The 27,179-nt window shown below is 36.8% G+C and overlaps 1 protein-coding gene across 3 annotated transcripts in view; it reads right to left on the bottom strand.

The window, feature by feature from the left end:
- SUPT3H (SPT3 homolog, SAGA and STAGA complex component) overlaps window positions 1-27,179 on the bottom strand; it is a 441,321-nt gene that overhangs the window by 226,198 nt on the left and 187,944 nt on the right. For all 3 annotated transcript variants that reach the window (XM_081094253.1, XM_081094254.1, XM_081094252.1), the window contains exon 3: window positions 6,786-6,870. In XM_081094253.1, the coding sequence (XP_080950379.1) occupies window positions 6,786-6,870 (85 nt within the window). The remainder of the gene's footprint in view (window positions 1-6,785; window positions 6,871-27,179) is intronic.

Raw genomic sequence — 27,179 nt, forward strand, 5'->3', positions numbered from 1 at the left:
CCTGAGAAACTAATATAGTGAAAATCTGATATAATTTTGAAATGAAATGGTAATTATATTCTATGCATAAAATGAGACTCTCTGGAGGAGAAACTAAGATGGCGGCATAGGTAAACACCGGGAAATTGCTGCCTCCCACAACAACTTCAAAAATACAACGAAAAGACAAAACAGACATCATCCAGAACTACAGGAAGGCTGGCTGAGTGTAAATTCTACAACTAGAAGGAAAGGAAAAAGCACACTGAGAGTCAGGAGCTGCGGAAGTAAAGTGCAGAGGTACGGAGGCTCCAGCGCACACACGCGCGGAAAGGGGCTGGTACCTGAGGACGCGGCTGTCTTTTTGAATCAGGAGGGAGTCACAAGCTCCCGACTGCTATGAACTCCGGTTCCGGGAAGTCTCTGGGGACCCAGGACTGATACAGGGAGAAACTGGACTGTCTGGCAGCAGGCAGAACTCGGAACTTGAGGGCGGCTTTCCCTCAGAGGTGCTTGCAGCAATTATCGGGACTCTGAGACGTGCGGCAGGGCAGGGCAGGGCTGAGGATTCGCCATAGCTGCTTGCTCCGCCCTTTGATGCCATGAGACCCCGCCCCACCCAGGCTGCGGCAGAGGTTTTTGCATATGAATGCCCTGGCCCTTTGCAACCTGAAAATTACCTAACAAATTGCAGCTGGGCCAGAACTTCCAAGAGAAGGCCCAAGGCCCCACAGCAGCTTGCATTGCTTCACAGATGGGCCTTATCAGGGCACCTCCAAATTCCAAAAAAGGAAGGGGAATCTGCAGTTCTCTTTGTAGCTCCTGCTGGGTAACCTCAGGCAGAGGCTAAATTAGCACCTCCATAGATCCAAGAGCCAGTGTACCCAGTGGTCAGAGGGGGACCATCCAGATTACAACTCCTCAGATCCATAAGGGACACACTCAGGGTGCAGACTCAGTGAGCACCAAAGCCCCACTGAAGCAAGTCTTGCCCCAGAAGGGTGTCTTCAGCACAGAAGTTCTCCCACTGCAGACACAGCTGATTCTCACAGCCAATTGGCCTGGAGGTCAATTCCTCCCAATGATCCTACAACAATCAAGGCATAACTACAACAAGACTGTGCACAAAGCCCAGAAGGGGGTGCACCAAGAGTGTCCACCTCAGGTAACTGGGGAGGCTGAGACACTGGGCCCTACAGGACACCTAGCACACAAAACCACTCTACCAACACAGGGAAGCATAAAAAATGCGGAGACAAAGAAACAGGTCGCAAATGACAGAAATGGAGGAAAGCAAACGACTGGATATAGAGTTCAAAACCACGTTTATAAGGTTTTTCAAGAATTTTATGGAAACCGCCGATAAATTTAGTTAGACCCTGGAGGATATGAAAAAAGACCAACTAGAAATTAAGCATACACTGACTGAAATAAAGAATAATAGACAAGAGATCCAACAGCAGACAATAGGATCCCAGGAATCGAGTCAGAGATTTGAAATACGAAGAAACAAAAAATACCCAACCGAAAAAGAAAAAAGGAAAAAAGAAAAAAGAATCCAAAAATATGAAGATAGTGTAAGGAGCTTCTGGGACAGCTTCTAGCGTACCAGCATCAGAATTATAGGGGTACCAGAAGAAGAGAGAGGGCAAGATATTGAAAACCTATTTGAAGAAATAATGACAGAAAACTTCCCCTACCTGGTCAAAGAAATAGACTTCCAAGTCCAGGAAGCACAGAGAACCCCAAACAAAAGGAATCCAAAGAGGACCACACCAAGACACATCATAATTAAAATGCCAAGAGTAAAAGACAAAGAGAGACTCTTAAAAGCAGCAAGAGAAAGACAGTCAGTTACCTATAAGGGAGTACCCATACGACTGTCAACTGATTTCTCAACAGAAACCATGCAGGCCAGAAGAGAGTGGCAAAAAATATTCAAAGTGATGAATAGCAAGAACCTGTACAACCAAGATTACTTTACCCAGCAAAACTATCATTCAGAATAGAAGTCTCAGATAAAGAGCTTCACAGATAAGAAAAAGCTAAAGGAGTTCATCACCACCAAACCAGCATTATATGAACTGCTGAAAGGTATTCTTTAAGAAGAGGAAGAAGAAAAAGGAACTCTTACCATTTGCCACAGCATGGATGGAACTGGAGAGCGGATAAATACCACATGATCTCACTCATTTGTGGAATATAATGAACAACATAAACTGATGAACAAGGACTGATCCAGAGACGGAGAGGCATTGATTAGACTGTCGGTCCTTGGAGGGAAGGTAGGGGAGGGTGGGAGTAAGGGGGAAAGATCAACCAAAGGACCTATATGCAAGCATATAGGCCTAACCAATGGACACGGACAACGGGGGGGAGGGCATGAGCGGGGGGGGGGGGCAATGTGGGGATAAGGACACATATGTAATATCTTAATCAATAAAAAATATATTTTAAAAAAATGAGACTCTCTGACAAGAAACTTTGAATGAATAGCAAATAAAAGCAGCTATATAGTCATCAGAAATCATGACAGCTTGGAATGTGAAAGGATATTATTATTGAGAGCATTATAAGAGCAATTCACTTATTGTTGCTGCAAAACTGAGTATAGTTCCCGGGAAGGAGCCTGGTATAGACACTCTCATTGCTCTGGGTACTGCTGCCACTATAATGGCTCAATACAAAACAAAACCTTAACACTATTTTCCCTTTTTGTCTTTTTTTTAAAAAAGTCAAAATCCTCACTCTAACTGGTTTGGCTCAATGGATAGAGCGTCGGCCTGCAGACTCAAAGGTCCCAGGCTCAACTCCGGTCAGGGGCATGTATGTACCTTGGTTGCGGGCACATACCCAGTGGGGAGTGTGCAAGAGGCAGCTGATTGATGTTTCTCTCTCATGAATGTTTCTAACTCTCTATCCCTCTCCCTTCCTCTCTGCAAAAAATCAATAAAATATATTTTTAAAACAGTCAAAATTCTCTTCAGATTCATCAGGTTAGTGAAAACACATACTGAGGTAGGTCTTTAGTAAAAGTGAAGTGGTAGAATGCAAACTTTCAAAAAGCAGGGGGTGCCTATATGTACAAGGTATCCCAAAAAATATATACACACTTTGAATAATTAATTCGAATGGGTTAAATCTGAAAAGAAAGAAACATCAATTGAGCTATCAACTGTTAAAGTATATAGGCATTTTGGGGGGACACCCTATCTTACATCACACATAAAAATTAGCTCAAAATGTCTTAAAGACTTAAATGTAAGACCTGAAACAGTAAAATTCCCAGAAGAAAACAGGGGAAAAACTCTTTGACATTGGTCTTGCCCATGATTTTTTTTCTGGATATGACACTAAAAACACAAGTAACAAAAGCAAAAATAAACAACTAAAATTTTATCAAAACAAAAAGTTATTGCAAAAGTAAAATAAAATGAAAAGGCAACCTATGAAATGGGATAAAATATTAGTAAACCATACATCTGATAAGGGGTTGATATCTAAAATATACAGGGACCTCATACAACTCTATAGCAAAAGAAAATAAAAAAGAAATAACTTTAACAATTGCAAAGGATGGGTGTCAGGAAGCCCCAATTCTGGTTTCAACACCACCACTTAATAAGTCTGTAACTTTGGGCAAATTATCTTTCTTCACTTGGCAATTCAAATTAGGAATAATAATATCCTCACTGAGATTTAATAATAACCAAATAAAACATACATGAAAGCATTGTTAAAGTTTAAAAAAATGAGAAAAGGGTCTAATAGACATTTTTCCTAAGAATTTATGCAACTGGCCAACAGGTATATGAAAAGATGCTGAACATCCCTTATCATCAGAGAACTGCAAATCAAAACCACAATGAGATATCAACCTCCACCTGTCAGGTGGCTATTATAAAAAAAGATATAAGATAGCAAGTGTTGGTGGGATGTGGAGAAGAGAGAACCTTGTAGGCTGTTAGTAGAAGTGTAAGTTGGAAAACAGTATGGAGGTTTCTCAAAATATTATAGAACTACCATTTCCCTTTAGTCTCCATGTTTTCTAATGAGAATTCGGCTATGTTTCAAATCATTGTTGCCTTATAGTAAAAAATCTGGCTACTTTCAGTTTCATATTATGTCTTTAGTATTCAGTAGTTGGACATACATTTTTGGGGGGTTACTCTGTTTAGAGTGGGCTCAGCTTCTTGAATCTGTAGATTTATGTATTTCAGAAGTTTTCAGTCATGATATATTATTGAGAAAGCCCATTTACAATAGCACCAAAGAAGATTACACTTAAGAATAAATCTAACAAGAAATACATGAAGCCTATAGAAGAAAAATGTTAAAACACTCATGAAAGAAACAAAAGTAGTCTTAAAAAAAAATGTTAAGACAGTCCCTATTCTTAAATTGATTCAACACTTGAAAGATGTAGTTCTCTCTAAATTTATGAATTCATGCAATCTCAATAAAAATACCAACAAGCTATTTTATGGAGCTACAAAATTTAATACTAACATTCACTTGGAAAAATAAACATACAAGAAATGCCAGGAGCATATTGAGAAAGAAAAATTACAAGGTAAGACTAGCTGTAACAATCTTTAAAATATACTATAAAATCTGTATAATTAAAAATGTCATATTAGCACATGCATAGACAATTTAACCAATGTCATAGAATACAAAATTAGAAATGTACCCTAAAGTATATACTAATTTAGAGTATGATAAAGGAAATACCTCAAATGGATCAAAAAGATTAGATCCACAGTTTACTCAATAACAAAAATAATTTACAGATGAATTAGTGATCTAATTATTAAAAAGGAAAGAAGGCAAGATTGGATGATAACCTCTTTAAACTTGGTATAAGGAAAAGCCTTTCTATGATTCTAAATCCAAAGGCAATAAATAATTAATGAATTTGAATCTGTTAAAATAACAAACAAGTAGAAAGAAAACTGACCCACTGCAAGGATATATTATTAACATATACCACAAACAAAGAACTAATATATCTAATATATATTGACCATAGGCCAAAAAAAACGGATAGAAAAATGGGGAAAGAACATGACAGTGTTTTTCATTGGTACAACTTGAGCAGTAAAAATAATTAATATTACTGCATAATACCCTAAAAATAAAATTTAAATACACACACACACACATACACATACACACACATACACATTAAAATTAAATAAATATGTGGTGGTAAAGAATGGCTATTCCTTTAAGAATAATTGAAATTAAAAAATAGAAAAGGAAAGAAGGAATAGAAAACCATTATTAGGTAAATATCTATATACACTGAGTGGCCAGATTATTATGACTGGCCAGATTATTATGACCACCCCATCAGTACTTCATTGGGCCACCTTTTGCCTTCAATACTGTGGCGATTCTTCTTGGCATTGACTCCACAAGATGTTGAAAGGTGATGTGAGGAATCTGACACCATGCCTGGTGAATAGCACTGTCCAGTTCTGTGAGATTTGATGTTTGTGGAACCAGCTGCCTGATGGCTCTTTTAATTTCATCCCACAAAATGCAATTGGATTGAGATCTGGTGATTGTGGGGGCCATCTAAGAAAGGTAAAGTCTCTCTCATGTTCTTGAAACCACTCCTGCACAATATGAGCACCGTGGCATGGCACATTGTCTTGTTGAAAGAAGACATCTCCATTGGGATACGCCATCAACATGATAGGATGAACTTGATCAGCAACGATACTTAGGTATGTTGTGCTATTCAGACGTTTATAATGATCTGGCCCTCTAGCAACTTCAGCGGGAAATTATAGCTAATTTGCCTACAAATGTCAGGTGGTCATAATAATCTGGCCACTCAGTGTATATAAAAAGCTAATATGCAAAGTGTCCCCTCGGGAATTCGACAGGGCAACTGGGAGTTGGATCACTCTCTATGACGTGTGGTGACCACCACGTGGAAAGAAGGAAGGCTCAAGCCGGCAGCCAGCAGCTGGGGAAGGGAAGGCCCTGCCGGCAGCTGGAAGGCCCCGATAGGCCCTGATTGCCGGCCAGGCCTAGGGACCCTACCCGTGCATGAATTTTATGCACCAGGCCTCTAGTACAGTAATAATTGTCTTAAAATACATTGATGATTGCTAAAATTTATGGACAAACATAAACCTGTTGATATGATACCCTAACTTCTATTAATAAGTTACTTTTTTTTTTTCATTTTGTTGTTAATAAGTATCTTAGGGAAAATATTTTGTGACCATGCAAATATTCTTTTTATCCTGAATTGGCTCCTGGAAGAGAATAGGGATATTAATGGGAAAAAAGGTGAAATTCAAATAAGGTTGATAATTGTATTAACAGTATTATACCCATATTACTTCCTGGTTTTGATAATTGTACTATAGTCATGTCAGATGTTAACAGATGGAGTTGGAGACTATTTAGGAATTTACTGTACTATTTAGGAATTTTCTGTGCAATATTTTGATGTCTAATATTCAAAATAAAAAAGTTTTAAAAAGAGTTGTGGAAAAACTATGCATGTATATTGATAGAATACAGATAAAAGCTATTACCAGGGGTCAGAGGGTAAGTGAAAAAACTGATCTATGCAGGCGACCCATGGGATCTTTTATGGATGATGAAAATGTCTATATATCATGATTGTGTTGGTAGTCATATGACAATAAGTCATCAAAACTGGTGAAATTTTGCTATATGTAATCTGCAACTCAATAGACTGACAAAAAAATTCCCAATGCAATCCCCACATAAGCAGAATGCAGAGGAGTGATACCAAATGAGATTATATATGTTCTTACCAGATTAATTAACTGAGTGTGTACCACATCTTCTACCAACACTGCTGTTTCATAAAGAGGCTTCCTAGAATCACCTAAAGAAAACCTGCAAAAAAATAAAAAATTAATCACACCAATATCAAGAATTGCAAAGCTAAGAATGGAAAAGGTGAAAGATATTTACTACAATAATTTGTTTAATAAAGTACAAATTGTTCTCTCAAATAACAGCATACAGGTACAGTCTCCTATGGATAATGATTTGCATCTCTCTTACACAGGTGAAAAGCAAGTGTTATCTATGCTATTTCTTGATTTGTGTAGTAATTTTTAGGGACATTTACTTTTTCAAAATATAAAATAATAACAACCATTTAACACTGATATTCAGAAAACCATATTACCACATCCAAATTGCCAATACAGTTCTATAGTAGCCATACAGAAAATTATAATAGCATATAATATAATTAAAATAAAAGCTGCTAAGAAAAATTTATGTAAATGCTATAAATCAACATTTGAAAGTATATACAAGCAGATTATCAAGAATGGATTATAAAACTGTTCTTAAAAGTCTTATTCTCAACTTTCAAATGGTGGACCAGATGTACAGAGAGTCACTTCCTGGTAGAGAACATTTAAAAATGAACAATACTATATTAAAAACTTATATTTCAGCAGTAGGGAAAACAAAACAGAAGTCAGACATAATGATAAAATACAGTTCCACAGGTAAGAGACCCTGCAGCAAAAATTATTCCTAGCATCCTACAGCCTGGACTTCAACTAGCATGGTACTCAAGGTCTAGGAGAGAATGCCAGAACCAAAAGCAAGGTAGGTCAGTTTGCAGAACCTAATATGGAGAAAAGTGGAGAGAAAAATAACACCCAGATAGTGATAACTTCGTGTGTGAACTAGGAAAATACCTATTCCTGTAAAAAATCAATAAAATATATTTTTTAAAAAATACAACTAAAAGACAAAAGGGACATCATCCAGAACCACAGGAAGGCTGGCTGAATGGAAATTATACAAGTAGAAGGAAAGAGAAAAGCACACTGAGACTCAGAGGAGGTGCGGAAGTAAAGTGCAGAGGTATGGAAGCGCGCGTGGAAAGGGCTGGCAACTGAGGACGTGGTTGTGTTTTTCAATAGGGAGGAAGACAAACGCTCCCGCTCTGAACTTCAGTTCCAGGCTAGTCTCTGGGGACCCAGACTCATACGGGGAGAAACTGGACTGTCTGGCAGCAGGCAGAACTCAAGGGCAGCTTTCTCTCAGAGGTGCTTGCAGCGATTTCCGCGGAACACTGAGACCCGGGACCTCTTACGGCAGGACTGAAGATCAGCCATAGCTGTTTGCTCTGCCCTGTTGATTCCCTGAGACCCTGCCTCACCCAAGCTGTGTGCAGAGACTTTTGCATATGAATGACCTGGCCCTTTGCAATCTGAAAATTACCTAACAAACTGCAGCTGGGTCAAAGAGACCCAGAACATCCAAAAGAAGGCCCAAGGCTCCACAGCAGCTTGCATTCTTCACAGCTGGGCCTCATCTGGACATCTCCAAATCCCAAACAAAGAAGAGGAATCTGCAGATCTCTCAGTAGTTCCTGCTCAGTAGCCTCAGGCAGAGGCTAAATTAGAACCTCCTTAGAGATCCAAGTGCCAGTGTACCCAGTGGTCAGAGTGGGACCATCCAGATTACAACTCCTCAGGTCCATAAGAGACACACTCAGGGGGCAGACTCAGTGGGCACTAAAGCCCCACTGAAGCAAGTCTTGCCCCAGAAGGGTGTCTCCAGCACATAAGTTCTCCCACCATAGACACAGCTGATTCTCACAGCCAAATGGCCTGGAGGTAAATTCCTCCCAGTGATACCAACTACAATCAAGGTTTAACTACAACAAGACTGTGCACACAGCCCACAAGGGGGTGCACCAAGAGTGTCCACCTCAGGTAATTGGGGAGGCTGAGCTACTGGACCCTATAGGACACCTAGCACAGAAAGCCACCCTATCAACAGAGGGAAGCAGCCAAAATGCGGAGATAAAGAAACAGGTCACAAATTACAGAGATGGAGGAAAGTGAACTACTGGATATAAAGTTCAAAACCAAACTTATAAGGTTTTTCAAAAATTTTCTAGAAACCGCTGAAAAACTTAATGAGACCCTCAAGAAATCTAGTGAGACCCTCGAGGATATGAAAAAGGACCAAATAGAAATTAAGCATACACTGACTGAAATAAAGAATAGTATACAGAGATCCAACAGTAGACTAGAGGATGGCAAGAATCAAGTCAAAGATTTGAAATATGAAGAAGTAAAAAAACACCCAACCAGAAAAGAAAAAAGAAAAAAGAATCCAAAAATATGAAGATAGTGTAAGGAGCCTCTGGGACAACTTCAAGCAAACCAACATCCGAATTATGGGGGTGCCAGAAGAAGAGAGAGAGCAAGATATTGAAAACCTATTTGAAGAAATAATGACAGAAAACTCCCCCTACCTGGTCAAAGAAATAGACTTACAGGTTCAGGAAGCACAGAGAACCCCAAACAAAAGGAATCCAAAGAGGACCACACCAAGACACATCATAATTAAAATGCCAAGAGCAAAAGACAAAGAGAGAATCTTAAAAGCAGCAAGAGAAAAACAGTCAGTTACCTACAAGGGAGTACCCATACGACTGTCAGGTGATTTCTCAACAGAAACCATGCAGGCCAGAAGAGAGTGGCAAAAAATATTCAAAGTGATGAATAGCAAGACCCTACAACCAAGATTACTTTACCCAGCAAAACTATCATTCAGAATAGAAGGTCAGATAAAGAGCTTCACAGATAAGAAAAAGCTAAAGGAGTTCATCACCACCAAACCAGTATTATATGAAATGCTGAAAATTATCCTTTAAGAAGAGGAAGAAGAAGAAAAAGGTAAAGATACAAATTATGAACAACAAGTACACATCTATCAACAAGTGAATCTAAAAATCAAGTGAATAAAAAATCTGATGAACAGAATAAACTGGTGAATATAATAGAATCAGGGGCATAGAAAGGGAGTGGACTGACAATTCTCGGGGGAAAAGGGGTGTGGGGAGTGCAGGAAGAGAATGGACAAAAATCGTACACCTATGGATGAGGACAGTGGGGGGTGGGGGTAAGGGCAGAGGGTGGGGTGGGAACTGGGTGGAGGGGAGCTATGGGGGGGGGAAGAGGAACAAATGTAATAATCTGAACAATAAAAATTTAATTTAAAAAATAATAATAAATAAATGATGTTACTACATAATATTCTAAAAATAAAACTTAAATATAAATTAGTCCATACATACACACACACATAAAATACTATTCAGCCATAAAAAAGAATGAAATTTTTCCATTTGCAACAAAATGTTTAGACCTTGAAGGTATTACTCTAAGTGACACCAGAAAGAGAAAGACAAATACTATACTATCTCACTTATATTTGGAATCTGAAATACAAACAAAAAAACATAGTTGACAGATAGAGAACAGATTGGTTGTTGGGTGTGTGTGTACAAAATGTGTCTAGGGACTCCACAGGTACAAACTTCCAGCTATAAAATAAATAAGCCCTGGATGTAATGTACAACATGATGATTATTATTAACTAGAGGCCTGGTGCAAGAAATTTTTGCATGGGTAGGGTCCCTAGGCCTGGCTGGTGATCAGGGTCAATCTGCAGGGCAACTGGTGGGGGCGATCAGGGGGCCCCCTTCTGCGGGGCAACCAGCAGGGAGATTGGGAGGGCCCCGCTGGCACCTGCCTTGGCTGGCCTAGGGCCTGTGGGCTGGGGGCAGCTCCTGTGTTGAGGGTCTGCTCCCTGGTCAGTTCACGTCATAGTCACCGATTGTTCTGATGGTTGTTCCATCATTCGGTCAATTTGCATATTAGGTTTTTATTATGTAGAATAATACTGTATTGCTTATTTGAATTTTGCTAAGAGAGTAGATCTTAAAAGTCTTCATCACAAAAAAATATATATATTTTTTGTAACTATGTATGGTGACAGATAACTAGACTTGATGTGGTAATCATTTTTCAGTATACACAAATACTGAATCATTATTTTGTACACCTGAAACTAATAATACATCAATTTTACTTCAATTTAAACAAAAAACGTGCCTTTTCAGATAATCTCGAAATCCTAAATATTTCTGTCTTCAAGAATTATTTTAAAGTTGTATTTTACAAAAATCACTTTTATAAGAAATTTCTTGTGAGAAATTAAACTGTACTAAATTGAATAATTGGATACCAATTATGAAATTAAGAAGAAATGAATGTTTTTATATGTATAACATTGAAAAAAATGAATAAAAATAAATGCAGGAAGGGTAATAAGGACACAAACTTTTTGTTTCTATATGTGAAAATATTCCATTTCTCATGAAGAATTTTTTTTTAAATGTTTGCACTTCTGGATATTTTTCACAGGATTTTATATTATTCTTTTCCATTGTATTTAATAGGGTCCACTTTTGGGTTTAAAATAGTCATTTTTAAATTTTCAAGCCCTGTTTAAGATCAGAGTGAAAGACTGATTACGTTTAAATGAAAGGGACCCTATAATAAAGGAGATCCTTTCACAATGTATACATATACCAAGTTCTCACATTGTACAATTTAAATAGCTTACCATTTTATTAGTCAATTATACCTCAATAAAGCGGATTGAGTTATAGAGGAAAATAGATTCTGAAAAAGAAGCCGAGAGGGTAATTTTGATAAAAATCTGTGACAAAGAACCTGCTAGGGCCGTCAGAGAGAACACAAGGCCACAGGCAGACCTGCTCATAAAGCATCCATGAACCCACCAAAAAGAAAGGACAGAGAGACATTTCTTTACGACCATGTATGCGTCTTCTTGGATGCTGAGCTGCTTTCAGTACTTACTACTGGCTACAAACTCTAATGTGGTTAACTTATTCTGGATGCTGTGGTTAAGTAATTGCTGTGGTCTTGGGAGTTACTTTTTTTTAATTACTTCTGGTTTTTGGACATTTTTCTACCTCAGGTAACTGACATTACTTTGGAATGGACACCAAGTGACTACTGCTTGTTGTAAGAAGGTCCTGGGTGCCTTTCTGTCCCCAAAAGAAAGTTTCCTTTTTCCCTTCAAACTACTTATCTGATTATACTTTATAAACCAGGTATTACTATAATACCCAGGAATTTCTCCTAACTGGAATTAGAGTGAATAGCAGGCTACAGCCCTCACTACACTCTAGTCAGCTAACCTGGCACTAGACAGCACATGCAAACACAGACATCATACTGCTTATGTCATTCTTACCCAATATTTGTTGAGAATGATTTACCCACTGTTCAAAGGGGTGGTGGAGTGAATAAGTTTGCTATGAACATTCATTTAAGGCAATCAGACAGTTATAAACACCTGCAAATTATCCTTACTCTTCGATTTTTATTACCTCTAACTTTCATATACCTCTATGATTTTATCTGTTTTATCAAAGGAAGAAATTAATTCAATTAACATTGGTACTGAAAAGGCCAAAGTGATAAGTAAATTAAAATATCAAATGAATACCTAAGGATAACAGTTTTTCTAGCAAGTAAGTATAAATATCGAAAAATATAAGAAAAGCAAGAGTATAAAATTATCATTCATGGTCCATAAAATTTATAATATACCAGTGTGAAAAATACATATATATTTGTATAAAGTAAAATAAAAGTTAAGACAGGGTAAAACTTTGAAAAAAGTAAACACTTATATCAGCTATGGGTATTAATTAAACAATCAATAATTGCTTACGGAATCCTAGTATGTTTCAGCACTGTTGTAGTTATTTATGATCATCAATGAACAAAACACATTAAACAAAAGACAAAAATGAGTAGAATTTGCATTCCAATGAGGAAAATATACAAAAATCAATATAAATAATATAATAAATTACTAAAGAAGTGATTTGTATGTTACAAATATAACCTAAGATAAAGGAAAACATAGAACAGAATCAGGAGATGGGAAGTGTGGGGTAGGGAAAGGGAGGCAGTGTGAAATATTAAAATAATCATGTATTAATCTTGATGTATGAGAGAAATAGCTTTTAACAAATGAGAAGAAGAAAAAATAAATTAGACAATTTTGCAAAAACCAAAGACTTACCTAGGAAAGTTCACCTAGAATTATCACAGCACAAGGCATGAAAATGTGCATCTGAGGAAGTTTACACAAATGACATATGCATATGAATTTCATCTTAAAATTCAGAGCAATTTCCTCTTATATCTTATATCCCCAAGAAGCAAATATCCCCATATTCAAGCTGTAATAAGTAACAGCATAAAGCAAATGATTCCTTATTAGAGGAATAAGAAAGATAATGGATGAATGGTAGGCCAGGGATAGAGCGAAAAGATTTACTCCATTTATCTTATTTTAATAAGAAAAAAAATGAAGGTCAGGGAAGTTAAATAACCATCTCATAGTCACAAATCTAGTTAAAGGCGTTTATTTCAACTAGAAATAATTTTCTGCAATTCTATGTTAAGTGAGCAAAAACTGTAACAAATTAGACACATTATTCTTAAATGATTAACAAAGATTAACAAAATAATATAAAGAAAATCTGGTTCAACTACTTTGCAAAACTAATTTCTAAGCCTTACAGTGCAGAAGCTTTTTAATTTGATGTAGTTACATTTGTTTATTTTTGCTTTTGTTTACTTTACCCTAGAAGACATACTTAAAAAAAAATTTAATATCAATGTCTAAGAGTTTATTGTCTACGTTTTTTCTAGAAGTTTTAAGGTTTCAGATCTTACATTTAAGAGTCTAACCCATTGAGTTTATTTATGTATACGGTTTAAGAAAGTAGTCTAATTTTTTTTTGCATGCATCTGTCCAGCTTTTCTAACACCATTTATTAGAGAGACTGTGTTTTCCGCATTGTATATTCGTGCCTGTTTTGTTATATATTAATTGACCATACAGACATGGGTTTATATCTGGGCTCTCTATTCTGTTCTATTGACCTATGTGTCTTCTTTTATGCCAGAACCCTGCTGTTTGATTACTATAACCTTATTGATATCAGGTCGCATGTATATCCAACTTTGTCCTTATTTCCCAATATTGATTTGGCTACTCGGGGCCTTTTGTAGTTTCATATAAACTTTTGCATTATTTGTTCCAGTTTTGTGAAAAATACAAGGAAACCATCAACAAAACAAAAAGATAACAAAATGAATAGAAGATATTTGCAAATGATACATCTGATAAGGGATCCAAACTATATAAAGAAACACACAAAAAACACACACAATCCAATTAAACAGAAGACATGAATAGACATTTCTTCAAAGAGGATATACAAATGGCCAACAGACACATGAAAAAAATGCTCAACATCACTAATCATCAGGGAAATGCAAATATAAACCACAATGAGATATAACCTCACCCTTGACAGAATAGCTATTATTAACAAATCAATAAATAAATGTTGGAAAAGATGTGAAGAAAAGGGAATCTTCATGCACTGTTGGTGGGGTTGGAATTGGTGCAGCCACTATGAAAACAATATAGATGTTCCTCAAAAAAAAAAATTGAAAATAGAATTATAATATGAGGCTCAACAATTCCACTTAAGCATTTATCTGAAGAAATCCAAACACTAATTCAGAAAAATACATGAATCCCTAAATTCACTGCAGCATTACTTATATAACCAAGGCATGGAAACTAAGTTTCCATCGAGACAAATGGATAAAGATGTGGTACATATATACAAGGCAATATTATGCAGCTATTGAAAAAGAATAAAATCCTAGCACTTGTGAGAATGGACGGACCTAGAACGGATTAGGCTAAGTGAAATAACTCAGATCGAGAACGACCAAAAACGTATTATTTCACTTACATGTGGAATCTATAAAACAAAATAAATAATCAAAGAAAACAAATTCAAAGACAGAGAAGAAATTCAAGGTGTCTAGATTGGAGGAGTTTGGGGAAGAAATGAAAAAGGTAAAAGGAATTGAGGAGTACAAATTGCCAATTATAGAAACTGTCACAGGGATATACAATACAGAATACAGTCAATAATATTATAACTATATATGGTACTAGATTATCAATATGGTCACTTCATATAAGATATATAAACGTCTAATCACTATGCTATATACCTGAAATTAATACAGGGTGGGGCAAAAGAAAGTTTATAGTTGTGAGTAGGTGAAAGAGTTCTCCCTGTATTATTATTTATTGTTATATTATTTTCATACAAACAACTGCAAATCTACTTTTGCCCTACCCTGTATAATACTGTTTGTGAACAGTAACGAAAACATAAATTTAAAATTTTACAAATAAATAAATACAAAGCCCTGACTGGGTAGCTCAGTGGGTTAGAGCATTGTCCTGATACACCAAGGTTGTGGTTCTGATCCCCAGGGCAGGGCACATACAAGAATCAACCAATGAATGCATAAGTAAGTGAAACAAACAAATCAATGTTTCTCTCTCTCTCTCTCTCTCTCTCTCTCTCTCAAATCAATAAAATCAATCATAAATACAGTTAAAAAATCTTAAGCTTTTTAGAGAAATATGAAATAATTTTCAAAAAGTTGTTTTAGTCCCTGTAGGCCCTGCAAACATTTAATTACACAAGAATTTACCTTATTGTTGCTGAAAGTTAACAGTTAAAAATTAACTTCTATAACATTGGATATAGACACACTATAATCACAAATTTCACCCAAATTTTCAAGCACATTTCATGGACTGGGATTCAAAGACCCAAGAAAGTTAAGAAATTTGCCCATGGCATTAGTGAAAATAAGCTTATGAATTACATACAGTGAGAAAGTCACTTAAAAATAGAATTTTGCATTATACAGATTATTTAGAAAATTAAAATGAATAAATGTGGCAAACTTTACAGAAAAATTGATCTTATCCAGAAAAAAAGTATTCTGTAGTTAAATGAGGTTAGGAAATGCCTTATATTTTAGTATTTCCTAGATTTGCAATGCATATTACCATATTAGACACTGAGTAGTTCTGAAGGAAAGAAACTTCTGGTTTTCAATGTGTATGTAATTATTTTTCTAAGCCCACTTAATTATGTAGCATTGAAAATCAATTTAGGCAACACTGACATAAGGAAAAGGATGCCAATATGACTTCAGACCTTTAGTGAGAGGAGCCAAAATAAGCAGCAGCCTCAGGTATTAGAACTTCAAAGTTCTTCCGTTTTAAACAATGAGATGATAATGTGTAATAATAACAATTGTTTTTTTTAACTTAGTAATCATTGAACAAATATTTATTGTGGCCTATATATCAGGCACTAAATTTTACACTAGCTGAGCATTTTGAAAGTTGCACAAATGAGGGAGTTTTCAGTAGCTATGGTTAGCAGTCACCCTGGGCCTCCTCACAATGGCAGCTCCTCACTGCTGGAAGCCAGTCAGGAACAGAATCATGCCAATAAACCTGCCTCTGAGTCCTGGCTTCTAGATGACATCCTCCTCCAGAACAACGCCAACCCCTGAACGCCATGCTTCCCGCACTAGTAAGATGAGTAGTTTTCCTGCTAACAGACTGTGTGACCATCATACATTTTTCTTTAATAAGAAACAATAAATTCATTTTTTTCTATTTCAGATAGTGAATGATGCTTTCATTAAGTTGCATAGGGTTTAAGAAAATCTGCTCTCACAGCCCTATCAATCTAACCACGACTCCTACCTTTTAACTTTTTATTTTGAAAGATTTCAAATCAACAGGAAAAAACAAAATAACGGTACAATGAAAATACACATTTTTCATATAGATGCACCAAACTGTTATCATTTTGGAACATTTGCTCTCAAAATTATACATACACATTTATATACAGTATATATATAAACACATTACAAACATATATACTTGTACTTTATCTACATCTATTTTTCCTTGAAGAACATTTACTGAGTGCTTTACATGTGCCTGTCATACTTAGGTAAATTGTCATTTAAACCTCTTAAAGACCCGCCCAGTCTCTCCCACTTTTGGAGAGCTATTCCTTAATAGTAAGTGAAATTATGTTTCTCTGTTAACTTTCATACATGAGGCTTAGTTTTGTCACCTAGAACTAGATGAAATATCACATCTATCTTTTACATGTGACAGGTCTTAAAAAATATTAAAAAACTGCTTAAAACATTTTTAGGTAAAGTGTCATTTTAAAGTTTTATTGAGATAGCACTTATCCTATACAATAAAAGGCTAATATGCAAATTGTCCCCTCGACCAGGCATTCAACTGGGAATTCGACCAGGGGGTGGGGCCGGCCTACCAACCTCCCGTGACCCCTCTCCCTGGCCGGCCCTGCCCCCGATCGCCCCCCCCCCACCCTCACCCTGATGGGTGGTGGGGCCGGACAGCCAACCTCCGGTGTTCCCTTCCTGTGGCTGGCCTGACCCGATTGGCCCCAAGGGGGGCAGGCCGGCCAGACCCCACCCATGCATGTATTTGTGCACCGGGCCTCTAGTATACTATAAAATCACATGTATAAAGGGTTTAATTCAGTGACCTTTAGTAAATTTATACAGTTGTACCACCACCACTACAGTTCAGTTTTAGAATATTTCCATCATTCTAAAAGACCTCTCTTGCCCATTTACAGTTAATCCACATTCCCATCCCCAGCTCAAGGCAATCACTAATCTACTTGAAGAAACCATGCCTCCTCGCTAGGCTTCATGGTTAAAGACTCTTCATTTCTTATCCTTTAATAAAGGGTACTTAAATGGCATATCCTTAGATAGACCTTTTGCAACTATCACCATTTCTAATCCTCACTGAAACAGAATAGCTTAGCATTTATTTGGTTTATATATTGAGGTCCCACTGAAAATAATATCTAAAGAAAAAAGGTTCCAAAACTTTTAAATAAACAAAGAAAATGAAAACCTCTAATGTACTAGTAAGTGTTAAAGAAGTCACAAGCCCAATATGAAGCCCTGTAGCTAAGAGATAACCTTGAGACTATAGATCAGCACTTCATGGGCTAGGAATTGGTGAACCAACTATCAAGGTGCCTTTGTCTTTACTCCAGTTCTCAATCTCACTTGTAAGAACATCTCACTGAATTTTTGTACTATTCTGCTGTGGCATTACCCTATCATAAAGGGAAGTCATTTTATTCTGATAGGTACTGTGAACTCATGCAATTTCCTTTAATTAAAAATGCCAGATTTATTTGTTGAGATTGATGTCAAGTTCACTAGAGTGCAAATACTAGAATCCCCCTTCCCCCACCACTTTAAAATAAAGCATACTCATGCCAAAATTATAATTTAATTACACTTCCTTAAATAGCCTTCTAGAAAAACCACCTGGTAATAATTAATACCACTGTTGTTACTATATTCTCTCCTAATGTACTTATGTTTCCAGGATTTAATTTGTCACCTAAAATAACAGTTTTAGTATCATATACTATAATACTGACTAAATGAACCTATAAATTCAAAAATATGGAAAACAGTGCAAAGTTGTAATATTATCAATTAAGTAAATTAATTTTGCAAATATTCAGGACTGCCAACAGGGAAATGCATAAATATTCCAGTTGTAGTATATAATACATTGAATTTGCTCCTTCATAAAGAGCTTCTGTTTTAATCAGGAAATGTACAAGACAACTGTCTTTCTAGAATATGTAAACTAGACAATGGTCTGTCACTTTTGTTCTGAGAACATTAAGAAAAAGTTTATCTCTAGTTCCCATAATTTTCCTCAAATCAAAATAAAATTGAGTATGCCAGAAGAAATGCATTTCAAGTCTGTTCTCCAGAAAATGGATAAAATAGTGGTAATATGAAAAAGATGTTAAAAATTAATTATATATAACAATTCTACTAAAGAATAACATGTAGGATATATGAATGATCTTTTGGCTTTATTTTAGATTACCCTCTACAACTTTTAAAGTTTGGCATGTAATAAAACACTTTTATTGCTGTTTACACACAGTATCACTGAAACTCATATTAATCTTTAAATGAAAAGTTTAGTTGATATTTCTAGTAGCTTACAATGAATAACATGTGCAATCTTCTAAATGTACTAAAAATGTTCATAAAACATCTACGTACCTTCCAAACACCAGCCTATATATTATTAAATATATTCATAAGGACTGTGTTGAAGCAAATACAAATATTAATAATAATTAACATCAACCACCAACTTACACCATACACAAAAATACACTCAAAATGGGTAAAGGACTTAAACCTAAGATGGGAAACCATAAAAATATTAGAGGAATCCACAGGCAGCAAAATCTCAGACATATGCCGAAGTAATATCTTCACCGATACAGCTCCAAAGGCAATAGAAACTAAAGAGAAAATAAACAAATGGGACTATATCAAAATAAAGAGCTTCTGCACAGCAAAAGAAACCATCAACAAAACAAGAAAGCCCATTGCATGGGAGAACATATTTGCCAATGTTATCACCAATAAGAGTTTAATCTCTAACATTTACAGAGAACTCAGACAACTTAACAAAAGGAAGATAAACAACCCAATCAAAAAATAGGCAACGGATCTAAATGGATACTTTTCGAAAGAGGACATAAGGAAGCCCAAGAGACATACGAAAACATGCTCAAAGTCACTCATCAACCAAGAAATGCAAATCAAAACGACAATGTGGTACCATCTCACACCTGTCAGAATGGCTATCATCAACAAATCAACAAACAACAAGTGCTGGCGAGGATGTGGAGAAAAAGGAACCCTCGTGGTGGGAATGCAGACTGGTGCAGCCACTGTGGAGAACAGTATGGAGTTTCCTCAAAAAACTAAAAATGGAACTTCCATTTGACGCAGTGATCTCACATCTAGGAATACATCCCAAGAAACCAGAAACACCAATCAGAATGGATATATGCACCTCTATGTTCATAGCAGCACAATGTACCATAGCTAAGATCTGGAAACAGCCTAAGTGCCCATCAGCAGATGAGTGGATTAAAAAACTGTAGTATATCTACACAATGGAATACTACGCTGCTGTAAAAAAGGAATTCTTACCATTTGCAACAGGATGGATGGAACTGGAGAGCATTATGCTAAGCAGAATAAGCCAGTTAGAGAAAGATAAATATCACATGATCTCAATCATTTGTGGAATATAATGAACAACATAAACTGATGAATAAAAACAGATCCAGAGACAGAGAAGCATTGATCAGACCGTCAAACCTCAGAGGAAAGGTAGGGGAAGGTGGGGGTAAGGGGGAGAGATCAACCAAAGGACTTATATGCATGCATATAAGCATAACCAATGGACACAGACACCAGGGGGGTGAGGGCATGAGTGGGGGGGGTGGGGGAGGCAATGGCGGGATAAGGACACATATGTAATATCTTTATCAGTAAAGGGAAAAAAATTAAAATAGTAGTTAACACCTAGCCTTAGAACGGTCACAGAATCCTATAACTCTCTAACTCCTTTGCTTATTATATGAAAAGTCTTTGAAATCTGGCTTCTGCCTTTGGTTCTGGACTTATTTCCAGCCACACATGCTTTCTTCCTGCCTTACATATCAAACTACCTATAGATTGCTGACCACACAATGAGTTTCACATCTTGGGCCTTTGTATGAGATATTGTCTCTGACAAATATGTCTTTGTTTCTTCTTTCATTCAACTAATTCCTTCAAAATTTAGGTCAAGGGGTACCACTACTGGGAAATTTTCCCTAATCCCCAGTTTAATTTAGATGTTTCTCTGCAGTATATTGCATTGAGGGCCCTACTTCTTCACCACACACTATATCAATTCCCATTGTCAAGTATCTTTAAATGCATCCACACTGTAATTCCGAGCTTAATCATGTTATATACTTTGGCCAATAAGATATTAGCAGAGGTCAGCAAGCAGAGGCTAAGAAGCACTTATATTTCAACTTGTGCTCTTGCACTATGCCTCTGCGATGAAAACATGCCCAAACTAATCTGCTGGAAAACTACAGACACCTGGAGCAGAGCTGAGTCAGCTCAGTTCTCCAGCAGAGGCATCCCAGGATGGTTGAATAGGCTGATAGTCAGCTGACGCTCAGACAAATGACAGAACTCAGTCAAGACTGATGGGGCTGCCTAATCTATGATGCTAGACACATGAACATAATGCTGAGGTTTCACTACTAAAGATTTATGGCTTTTTTCATATACAGCATTATTGTAGCAACAAATAACCGATTTATCCTCCTAGATGCTTCCATAGCACTTATCATAGAGGAAGGGAAGGATCAAAAGTAGAGTCTTGTGGAAGAAGAAAACATTCTTATGGAAAAGGATACTGGTGATGAAGAAGAACAGCCATTTAGATGGATTCATCTCCCACTGATTTCACTGGGATCTCAGATTCTAAGGGATTTTCCCCAGAGGGTGCAATTGAAAGGGGAATACACACTAAATACTGGTAGAGCAGATTAAACCCTAAGGCACGGGTCCTCAAACTTTTTAAACAGGGGGCCAGTTCACTGTCCCTCAGACTGATGGAGGGCCGGACTATAGTTAAAAAAAAAAAACTATGAACAAATTCCTATGCACACTGCACATATCTTATTTTGAAGTAAAAAAACAAAACGGGAACAAATACAATATTTGTATTTGCATGTGGCCCGCGGGCCGTAGTTTGAGGACCCCTGCCCTAAGGCATATAGGTAGCTATGTATTAGATGAGAAAAAAAAAATACCTACAATTCACATGACTTGTGGATACAATGTTAGCAGAAAAGAGCCAATAATTGTAGTACTTTGGCTGACAACAATATGGGGTTATGCAGAAGATAGCAGGGCAGAGAATCAAAGAGTGTATTCTTAAAAATCTTAACATTCTCATAGTAAGAGGTAATTGGCAGAACTTCAAAGATGCAAAAGAAAAAGGGCCCCCATTTTTTCTTTTATCCTGTAATCCCACATACATTTCCCATACTTCACTGCTTATGCACCTTTGCCTCTCTACCTAGAAGACTTTGTTGTACCCCTTAATCTGCCAGCACCTTTCATATCCTATTTAATACCATCATATCTCTTAAGATCTTGATCAAATGTTTCCCCTTCCAGAAATCATCTCTAACATCTGTCACAAGAACTAATTATACACCCTTAGAATTTGTACATGCATATGTATAACATAAAAAAAACATTAGTGCTAATTAGGTGATGATAGAGACCTGACCTTTTTCATCTTTAAGAAATGAAATAGCATATAGTGCAAACCCAATAAATGCTTCCTGAATGAAATCACAGCATAAGGAAAAAATATTCAAAATCTTACTATATTTGGTATGCTTTTGTGAACAGTTAAAAATTATTCAAAAAGGTACCAAATTAATGCTATTTTTTTAACATCAGTAAATATAACAAAACAAAAGAAAAGAAATGAATCTGAAAGGTTGTAAGATTTAGAATCAATATAACCAATAACAGTAATGAGGAAAATGATTATCAGTAGATGATATTTACATACTGAGTATTTACTATTTGCTAGATACTACTGAACTGATTTAAATGTCAAAATGACCCTCTGAGGTAGGTACTATTATTACCATTTAGAGCAGTGGTTCTCAACCTTCTGGCCTTTTAAATACAGTTCCTCATGTTGTGACCCAACCATAAAATTATTTTTGTTCTACTTCATAACTGTAACGTTGCTACTGTTATGAACTGTAATGTAAACATGTGATATGCAGGATGGTCTTAGGCGACCCCTGTGAAAGGGTCGTTTGACCGCCAAAGGGGTCGCGACCCACAGGTTGAGAACTGCTGAAGAAGCATGGACAGGTCAACTAGATTACCCAAAGTCACATATTTAACTAGTGAAACAAACGGAATCCACCTCTCACCAGTCTAACTGTAAACTCTAAATATCAAACCCTGACTACTCTATATTGTCTTTCAAAGAAACTGAAAGGGCCTCAAATGCAATTTATTTAAACTTCCACAATTAAAAATTAAATTAAAAATTTAAGAGCACATAAGCACATATTCAACTAGCAGGTGGCTACAGTAGGTTATTGGATGACACTTAGATAAATTACAAATTACCTTTTTTAAATTAAGTGTGGAACATGCAGAAAAGTAAACCAATGTTTAAAGGCTACAGTTGAATTTACAAGATTAAGAGGAAAAATCTGGAGAATTGAAACATCAAATGCTATCAGAAGGATAAAAAAAATCTTCCAAGTCAAATGTAAATAACTAGCTTTCTTTCTAATCATTCAAATAGCTGAGTATACCACATGAAATTAATATTTTAAGTCTCAAGAATTAACTGTAAATATTAAAACTGCATAACTGGGAAAATCCATAGTACATTTATGTATAAATCAATGTAGTTCTGGAACAAAATTCAGAAATCATTCCAGTAATTAATGTAAAATTTCTAAGGCTAAAACTTGGTAAAATTTATGCTTTCCAATGTAGAAATACCAAAACAATAAGAATAGAATTAATCTCATCACATATGATTAAAACTGATACTTGAGCACAGGCCAGTTAACTAGATACATCATTATTATATTCAGAGTGAAATTTTATTCCCAGTTTAAAGGCACCAATACCATGCATATATCATGCACAAAAAGTTTGATAAACAGAGAAAAATCACAGACCTGGAGTTCCACAAATAACTTCAGGAATTTCCACAATCTTATGTTCCTATAGAAGTAAAAACTAGAACAAATTTCAAATCTCAAATCCCTTGGTGAATCTCCAGTATGAGGGAAAAAGGGGAAAGTGTGATGCCCTATGACATGGGGCCCAGAGGATACCAAGATTCAAACAAGTGTAATGTCTCCCTTAGTATTTTTTTTCTTTTTTTTAAAATTTATTTATTTTTAATTAAATCTTTATTGTTCAGATTATTACATTTGTTCCTCTTTTTCCCCCCCATAACTCCCCTTCTCCCAATTCCCATCCCACCCTCCGCCCTCAGTCCCCACCCACTGTCCTCATCCATAGGTGCACGATTTTTGTCCAGTCTCTTCCCGCATCTCCCCCACCCCTTTCCCCCCCAAGAATAGTCAGTCCATTCCCTTTCGATGTCCCTGATTCTATTATAATCACCAGTTCATTCTGTACATCAGATTATTTATTCACTTGATTTTTAGATTCACTTGTTGATAGATGTGTATTTGTTGTTCATAATTTGTATCTTTACCTTTTTCTTCTTCTTCCTCTTCTTAAAGGATAATTTTCAGCATTTCATATAATACTGGTTTGGTGGTGATGAACTCCTTTAGCTTTTTCTTATCTGTGAAGCTCTTTATCTGACCTTCTATTCTGAATGATAGTTTTGCTGGATAAAGTAATCTTGGTTGTAGGTTCTTGGTATTCATCACTTTGAATATTTCTTGCCACTCCCTTCTAGCCTGCAAAGTTTCTGTTGAGAAATCAGCTGACAGTCGTATGGGTATTCCCTTGTAGGTAACTGAGTTTCTTTCTCTTGCTGCTTTTAAGATTCTCTCTTTGTCTTTTGCTCTTGGCATTTTGCTGCCATCTTGGTTTTCAGGAGCTCCCTTAGTATTGATAAGAAGCTAGAATATTAGATACACAACCTGCATTCTCTTAGCTTCAGGGAGTTCCCTCTCCATTCTTCTCTCTCATTCCAAAGAATCAAAAAGCTATGAAATTATATTCAGGTGACTGTCTAAATATATATTTCACAGCTGGATGACTCAAGATAATATTTAATACCTAAAATTAATTTGTTCAGATTGCACTATTCTTCATTAATTCAGCTAGCTAGTTTTTACTTATAGATGTGGTCCTAAAACCCTACATGAGAAAAGTTAAGTGAAAGAAAAACTATTGTTTAAAAAACAAAAGAAGAGAATAGAGATTGCCAGATTGAGGAAATACTGTTGCTGTTTTGTTAATCCTCACCTGAGGATGTTTTTCCATTGATTTTTTAGAGAGAGTGGAAGGACTGGGGAGAGACAGAGAGAAACATTGATGTGAGAGAGACATATGGATTGGTTGCAAGGGATTGAGCCTGCAACCAAGGTACATTCCCTTTACTGGATTTGAACCCATAACCCTTCACTCAGAGGGCCAATGCTCTATCCACTGAGCCAAACCTGCTAGGGAGGAAATACTATTTTCTATACACTTACCCTTTAATTTTAACTAAAAAAGAAAGTGCCAAAGTAATCTCTTTACCCTCACTATTTTTAAAAAAATATATTTTATTGATTTTTTACAGAAGGAAGGGAGAAGGATAGAGAGTTAGAAACATAGATCAGTTGCCTCCTGAACACCCCCTACTGGGGATGTGCCTGCAGCCAAGGTACATGCCCTTAACTGGAATCGAACCTGGGACCATTCAGTCCGCAGGCCAACGCTCTATCCACTGAGCCAAACCAGGCAGGGCTACCCTCACTATAATTTTACACAGGTGTCATCTCAATTGTGCTGTTAACATGTAATAGCCTCCAACAATCTATTCCAGACCTGGAGCAGAGTGGGGGTGAGGAATCTGTGAGGGAGAAGAAGACTAACAAGGTTGTCTTAGCACTTTTAGTACATGTTATAAGAATAACAGAACAGAAAAACCTTGGTTCCATTCATTATAACTACCTCAATTTTTTAAAAATCACATATACTTGAGAGCTAAGACCCTTATATATTTTCTCTATAAAAAACTTAATTTTTGAACATTTGGCAGCACCTTTGGAATAAGAAAAATATTGATATTTATAAATATATACTTATATTTTTAAATCATGAAACATTGATATTTATATCATCTAAATATTCTAGATTGCTATTAGTTAAGAGGTTATTGATATCCACCACATGCACTTGTGTGTATATATGTATATATATATATATATATACACACACACACATACACCTTAATTTAGATATAAATTCAATTATGTTTAACAATATTCACTGAACATCAAGATGTAAGCCCTCTCCTAAAAGCTAAGGAACACAAATATGAACAACATCAGTTCCTTGTGAACTCTAACAATAATATAGAGCATATTGGCAAATGAACATACCCATAAACAAGTATAACTGTCTCTTTTAGTAAAACATAAAATTATATTGATTATCTACTTTAAAAAAATGTGTGAGGTAGTCTAACAGGTTGGGAATAAACTACTGGCATAGTCCAGGGTCAGCAAACATTTTCTTGAAAAGGTAAGATAGTAAATATTTTCACGTTTGTGCTCCATAAGGCCTCTGTTGTAATGTACAAATATACTTTAGCACCACAGCAACCATCAACAATCCATAAATGAACGAATGACCATGACTATGTTCCAGTGAAACTTTATTAATGATTATTAAAACGTGAATTTCACATAATGGTTCTGTCACAACGTATTATTACTCTTCTGATTTTCACAACCATTTAAAAATGTAAAAACTGGGGAGAACCAAGATGGCGGCGTAAGGTACAGACCTGTGCGTGCTGCCTCCCACAACAATATTGAAACTACCAATTATAAAACAAACAGCTATCATTCAGAACCATGGGAAGCTGGCCCAGTGGAAGCTCTACAACTGGAAGGAAAGAAAGAAGAGCATTGAGACTGAGTAGGATGTACAGAGGCGCCAAGAACAGAGGTATGGAGTCACATGCCAGGAGGGCTGCAACTGGATGCGCGGTTTTTTTCAATCGGAAGGGGTTACAAACTCTCGAATCCACTGAGCTTGTTTGGGGCGGGATTCTGGGGTTCCAGATCCCTACGGGGAGAGGCGGGATGGCCTTGCAGCGGGTCGGAGAGTGAGGGTGGCTTTCTCACGGAGCTGCTCACCGGCTCTTTGCTCCACCCTGGTGATTCCCAGAGACCCCGTCCTAGTCAATTTACATCCCCGCCCAAGCTGTGCCAGTGGCACATAAGGAACCACCTGCACTTTTGCAGCCTAACCCAACAAACTGTAGATTTCAACTCCTCGCCTACATAAAGAACACACTCAAGAAGCAGAATCAGGTTCGGAGGAAGCTGGAGCCGGACCGGCTGGGCCGGCATCATGGAACCGCTGTACCAGCAGAAGCACAAGCAGGTCTACCAGATCCAGTCTTGCATGGGACGCTGGGAGACGGCAGGCAAGCAGTCTGTGCACTTAATAGAAAATGAAATCCAAGCAAGCATACCAGATATTCAGCCACCAAGAATGCCTGGAGATTTTGTCCAGCAAGGAGCTGCCCAACAAAAGACAGAATGCCAAACTTCGTGTTGACCAGTTAAAGTATGATGTCTAGCACCTGCAGACTGCTCTCAGAAACTTCCAGCATCGGCGATACACAAGGGAGCAGCAGGAGAGACAGCAAGAGGAGCTTCTGACTTGCACCTTCACCCCCAACATGGGATGCAGCGCCCCCTG

Source organism: Myotis nattereri (assembly GCF_964212035.1).
Source record: "Myotis nattereri genome assembly, chromosome: 6".
NCBI lineage: Eukaryota > Metazoa > Chordata > Mammalia > Chiroptera > Vespertilionidae > Myotis > Myotis nattereri.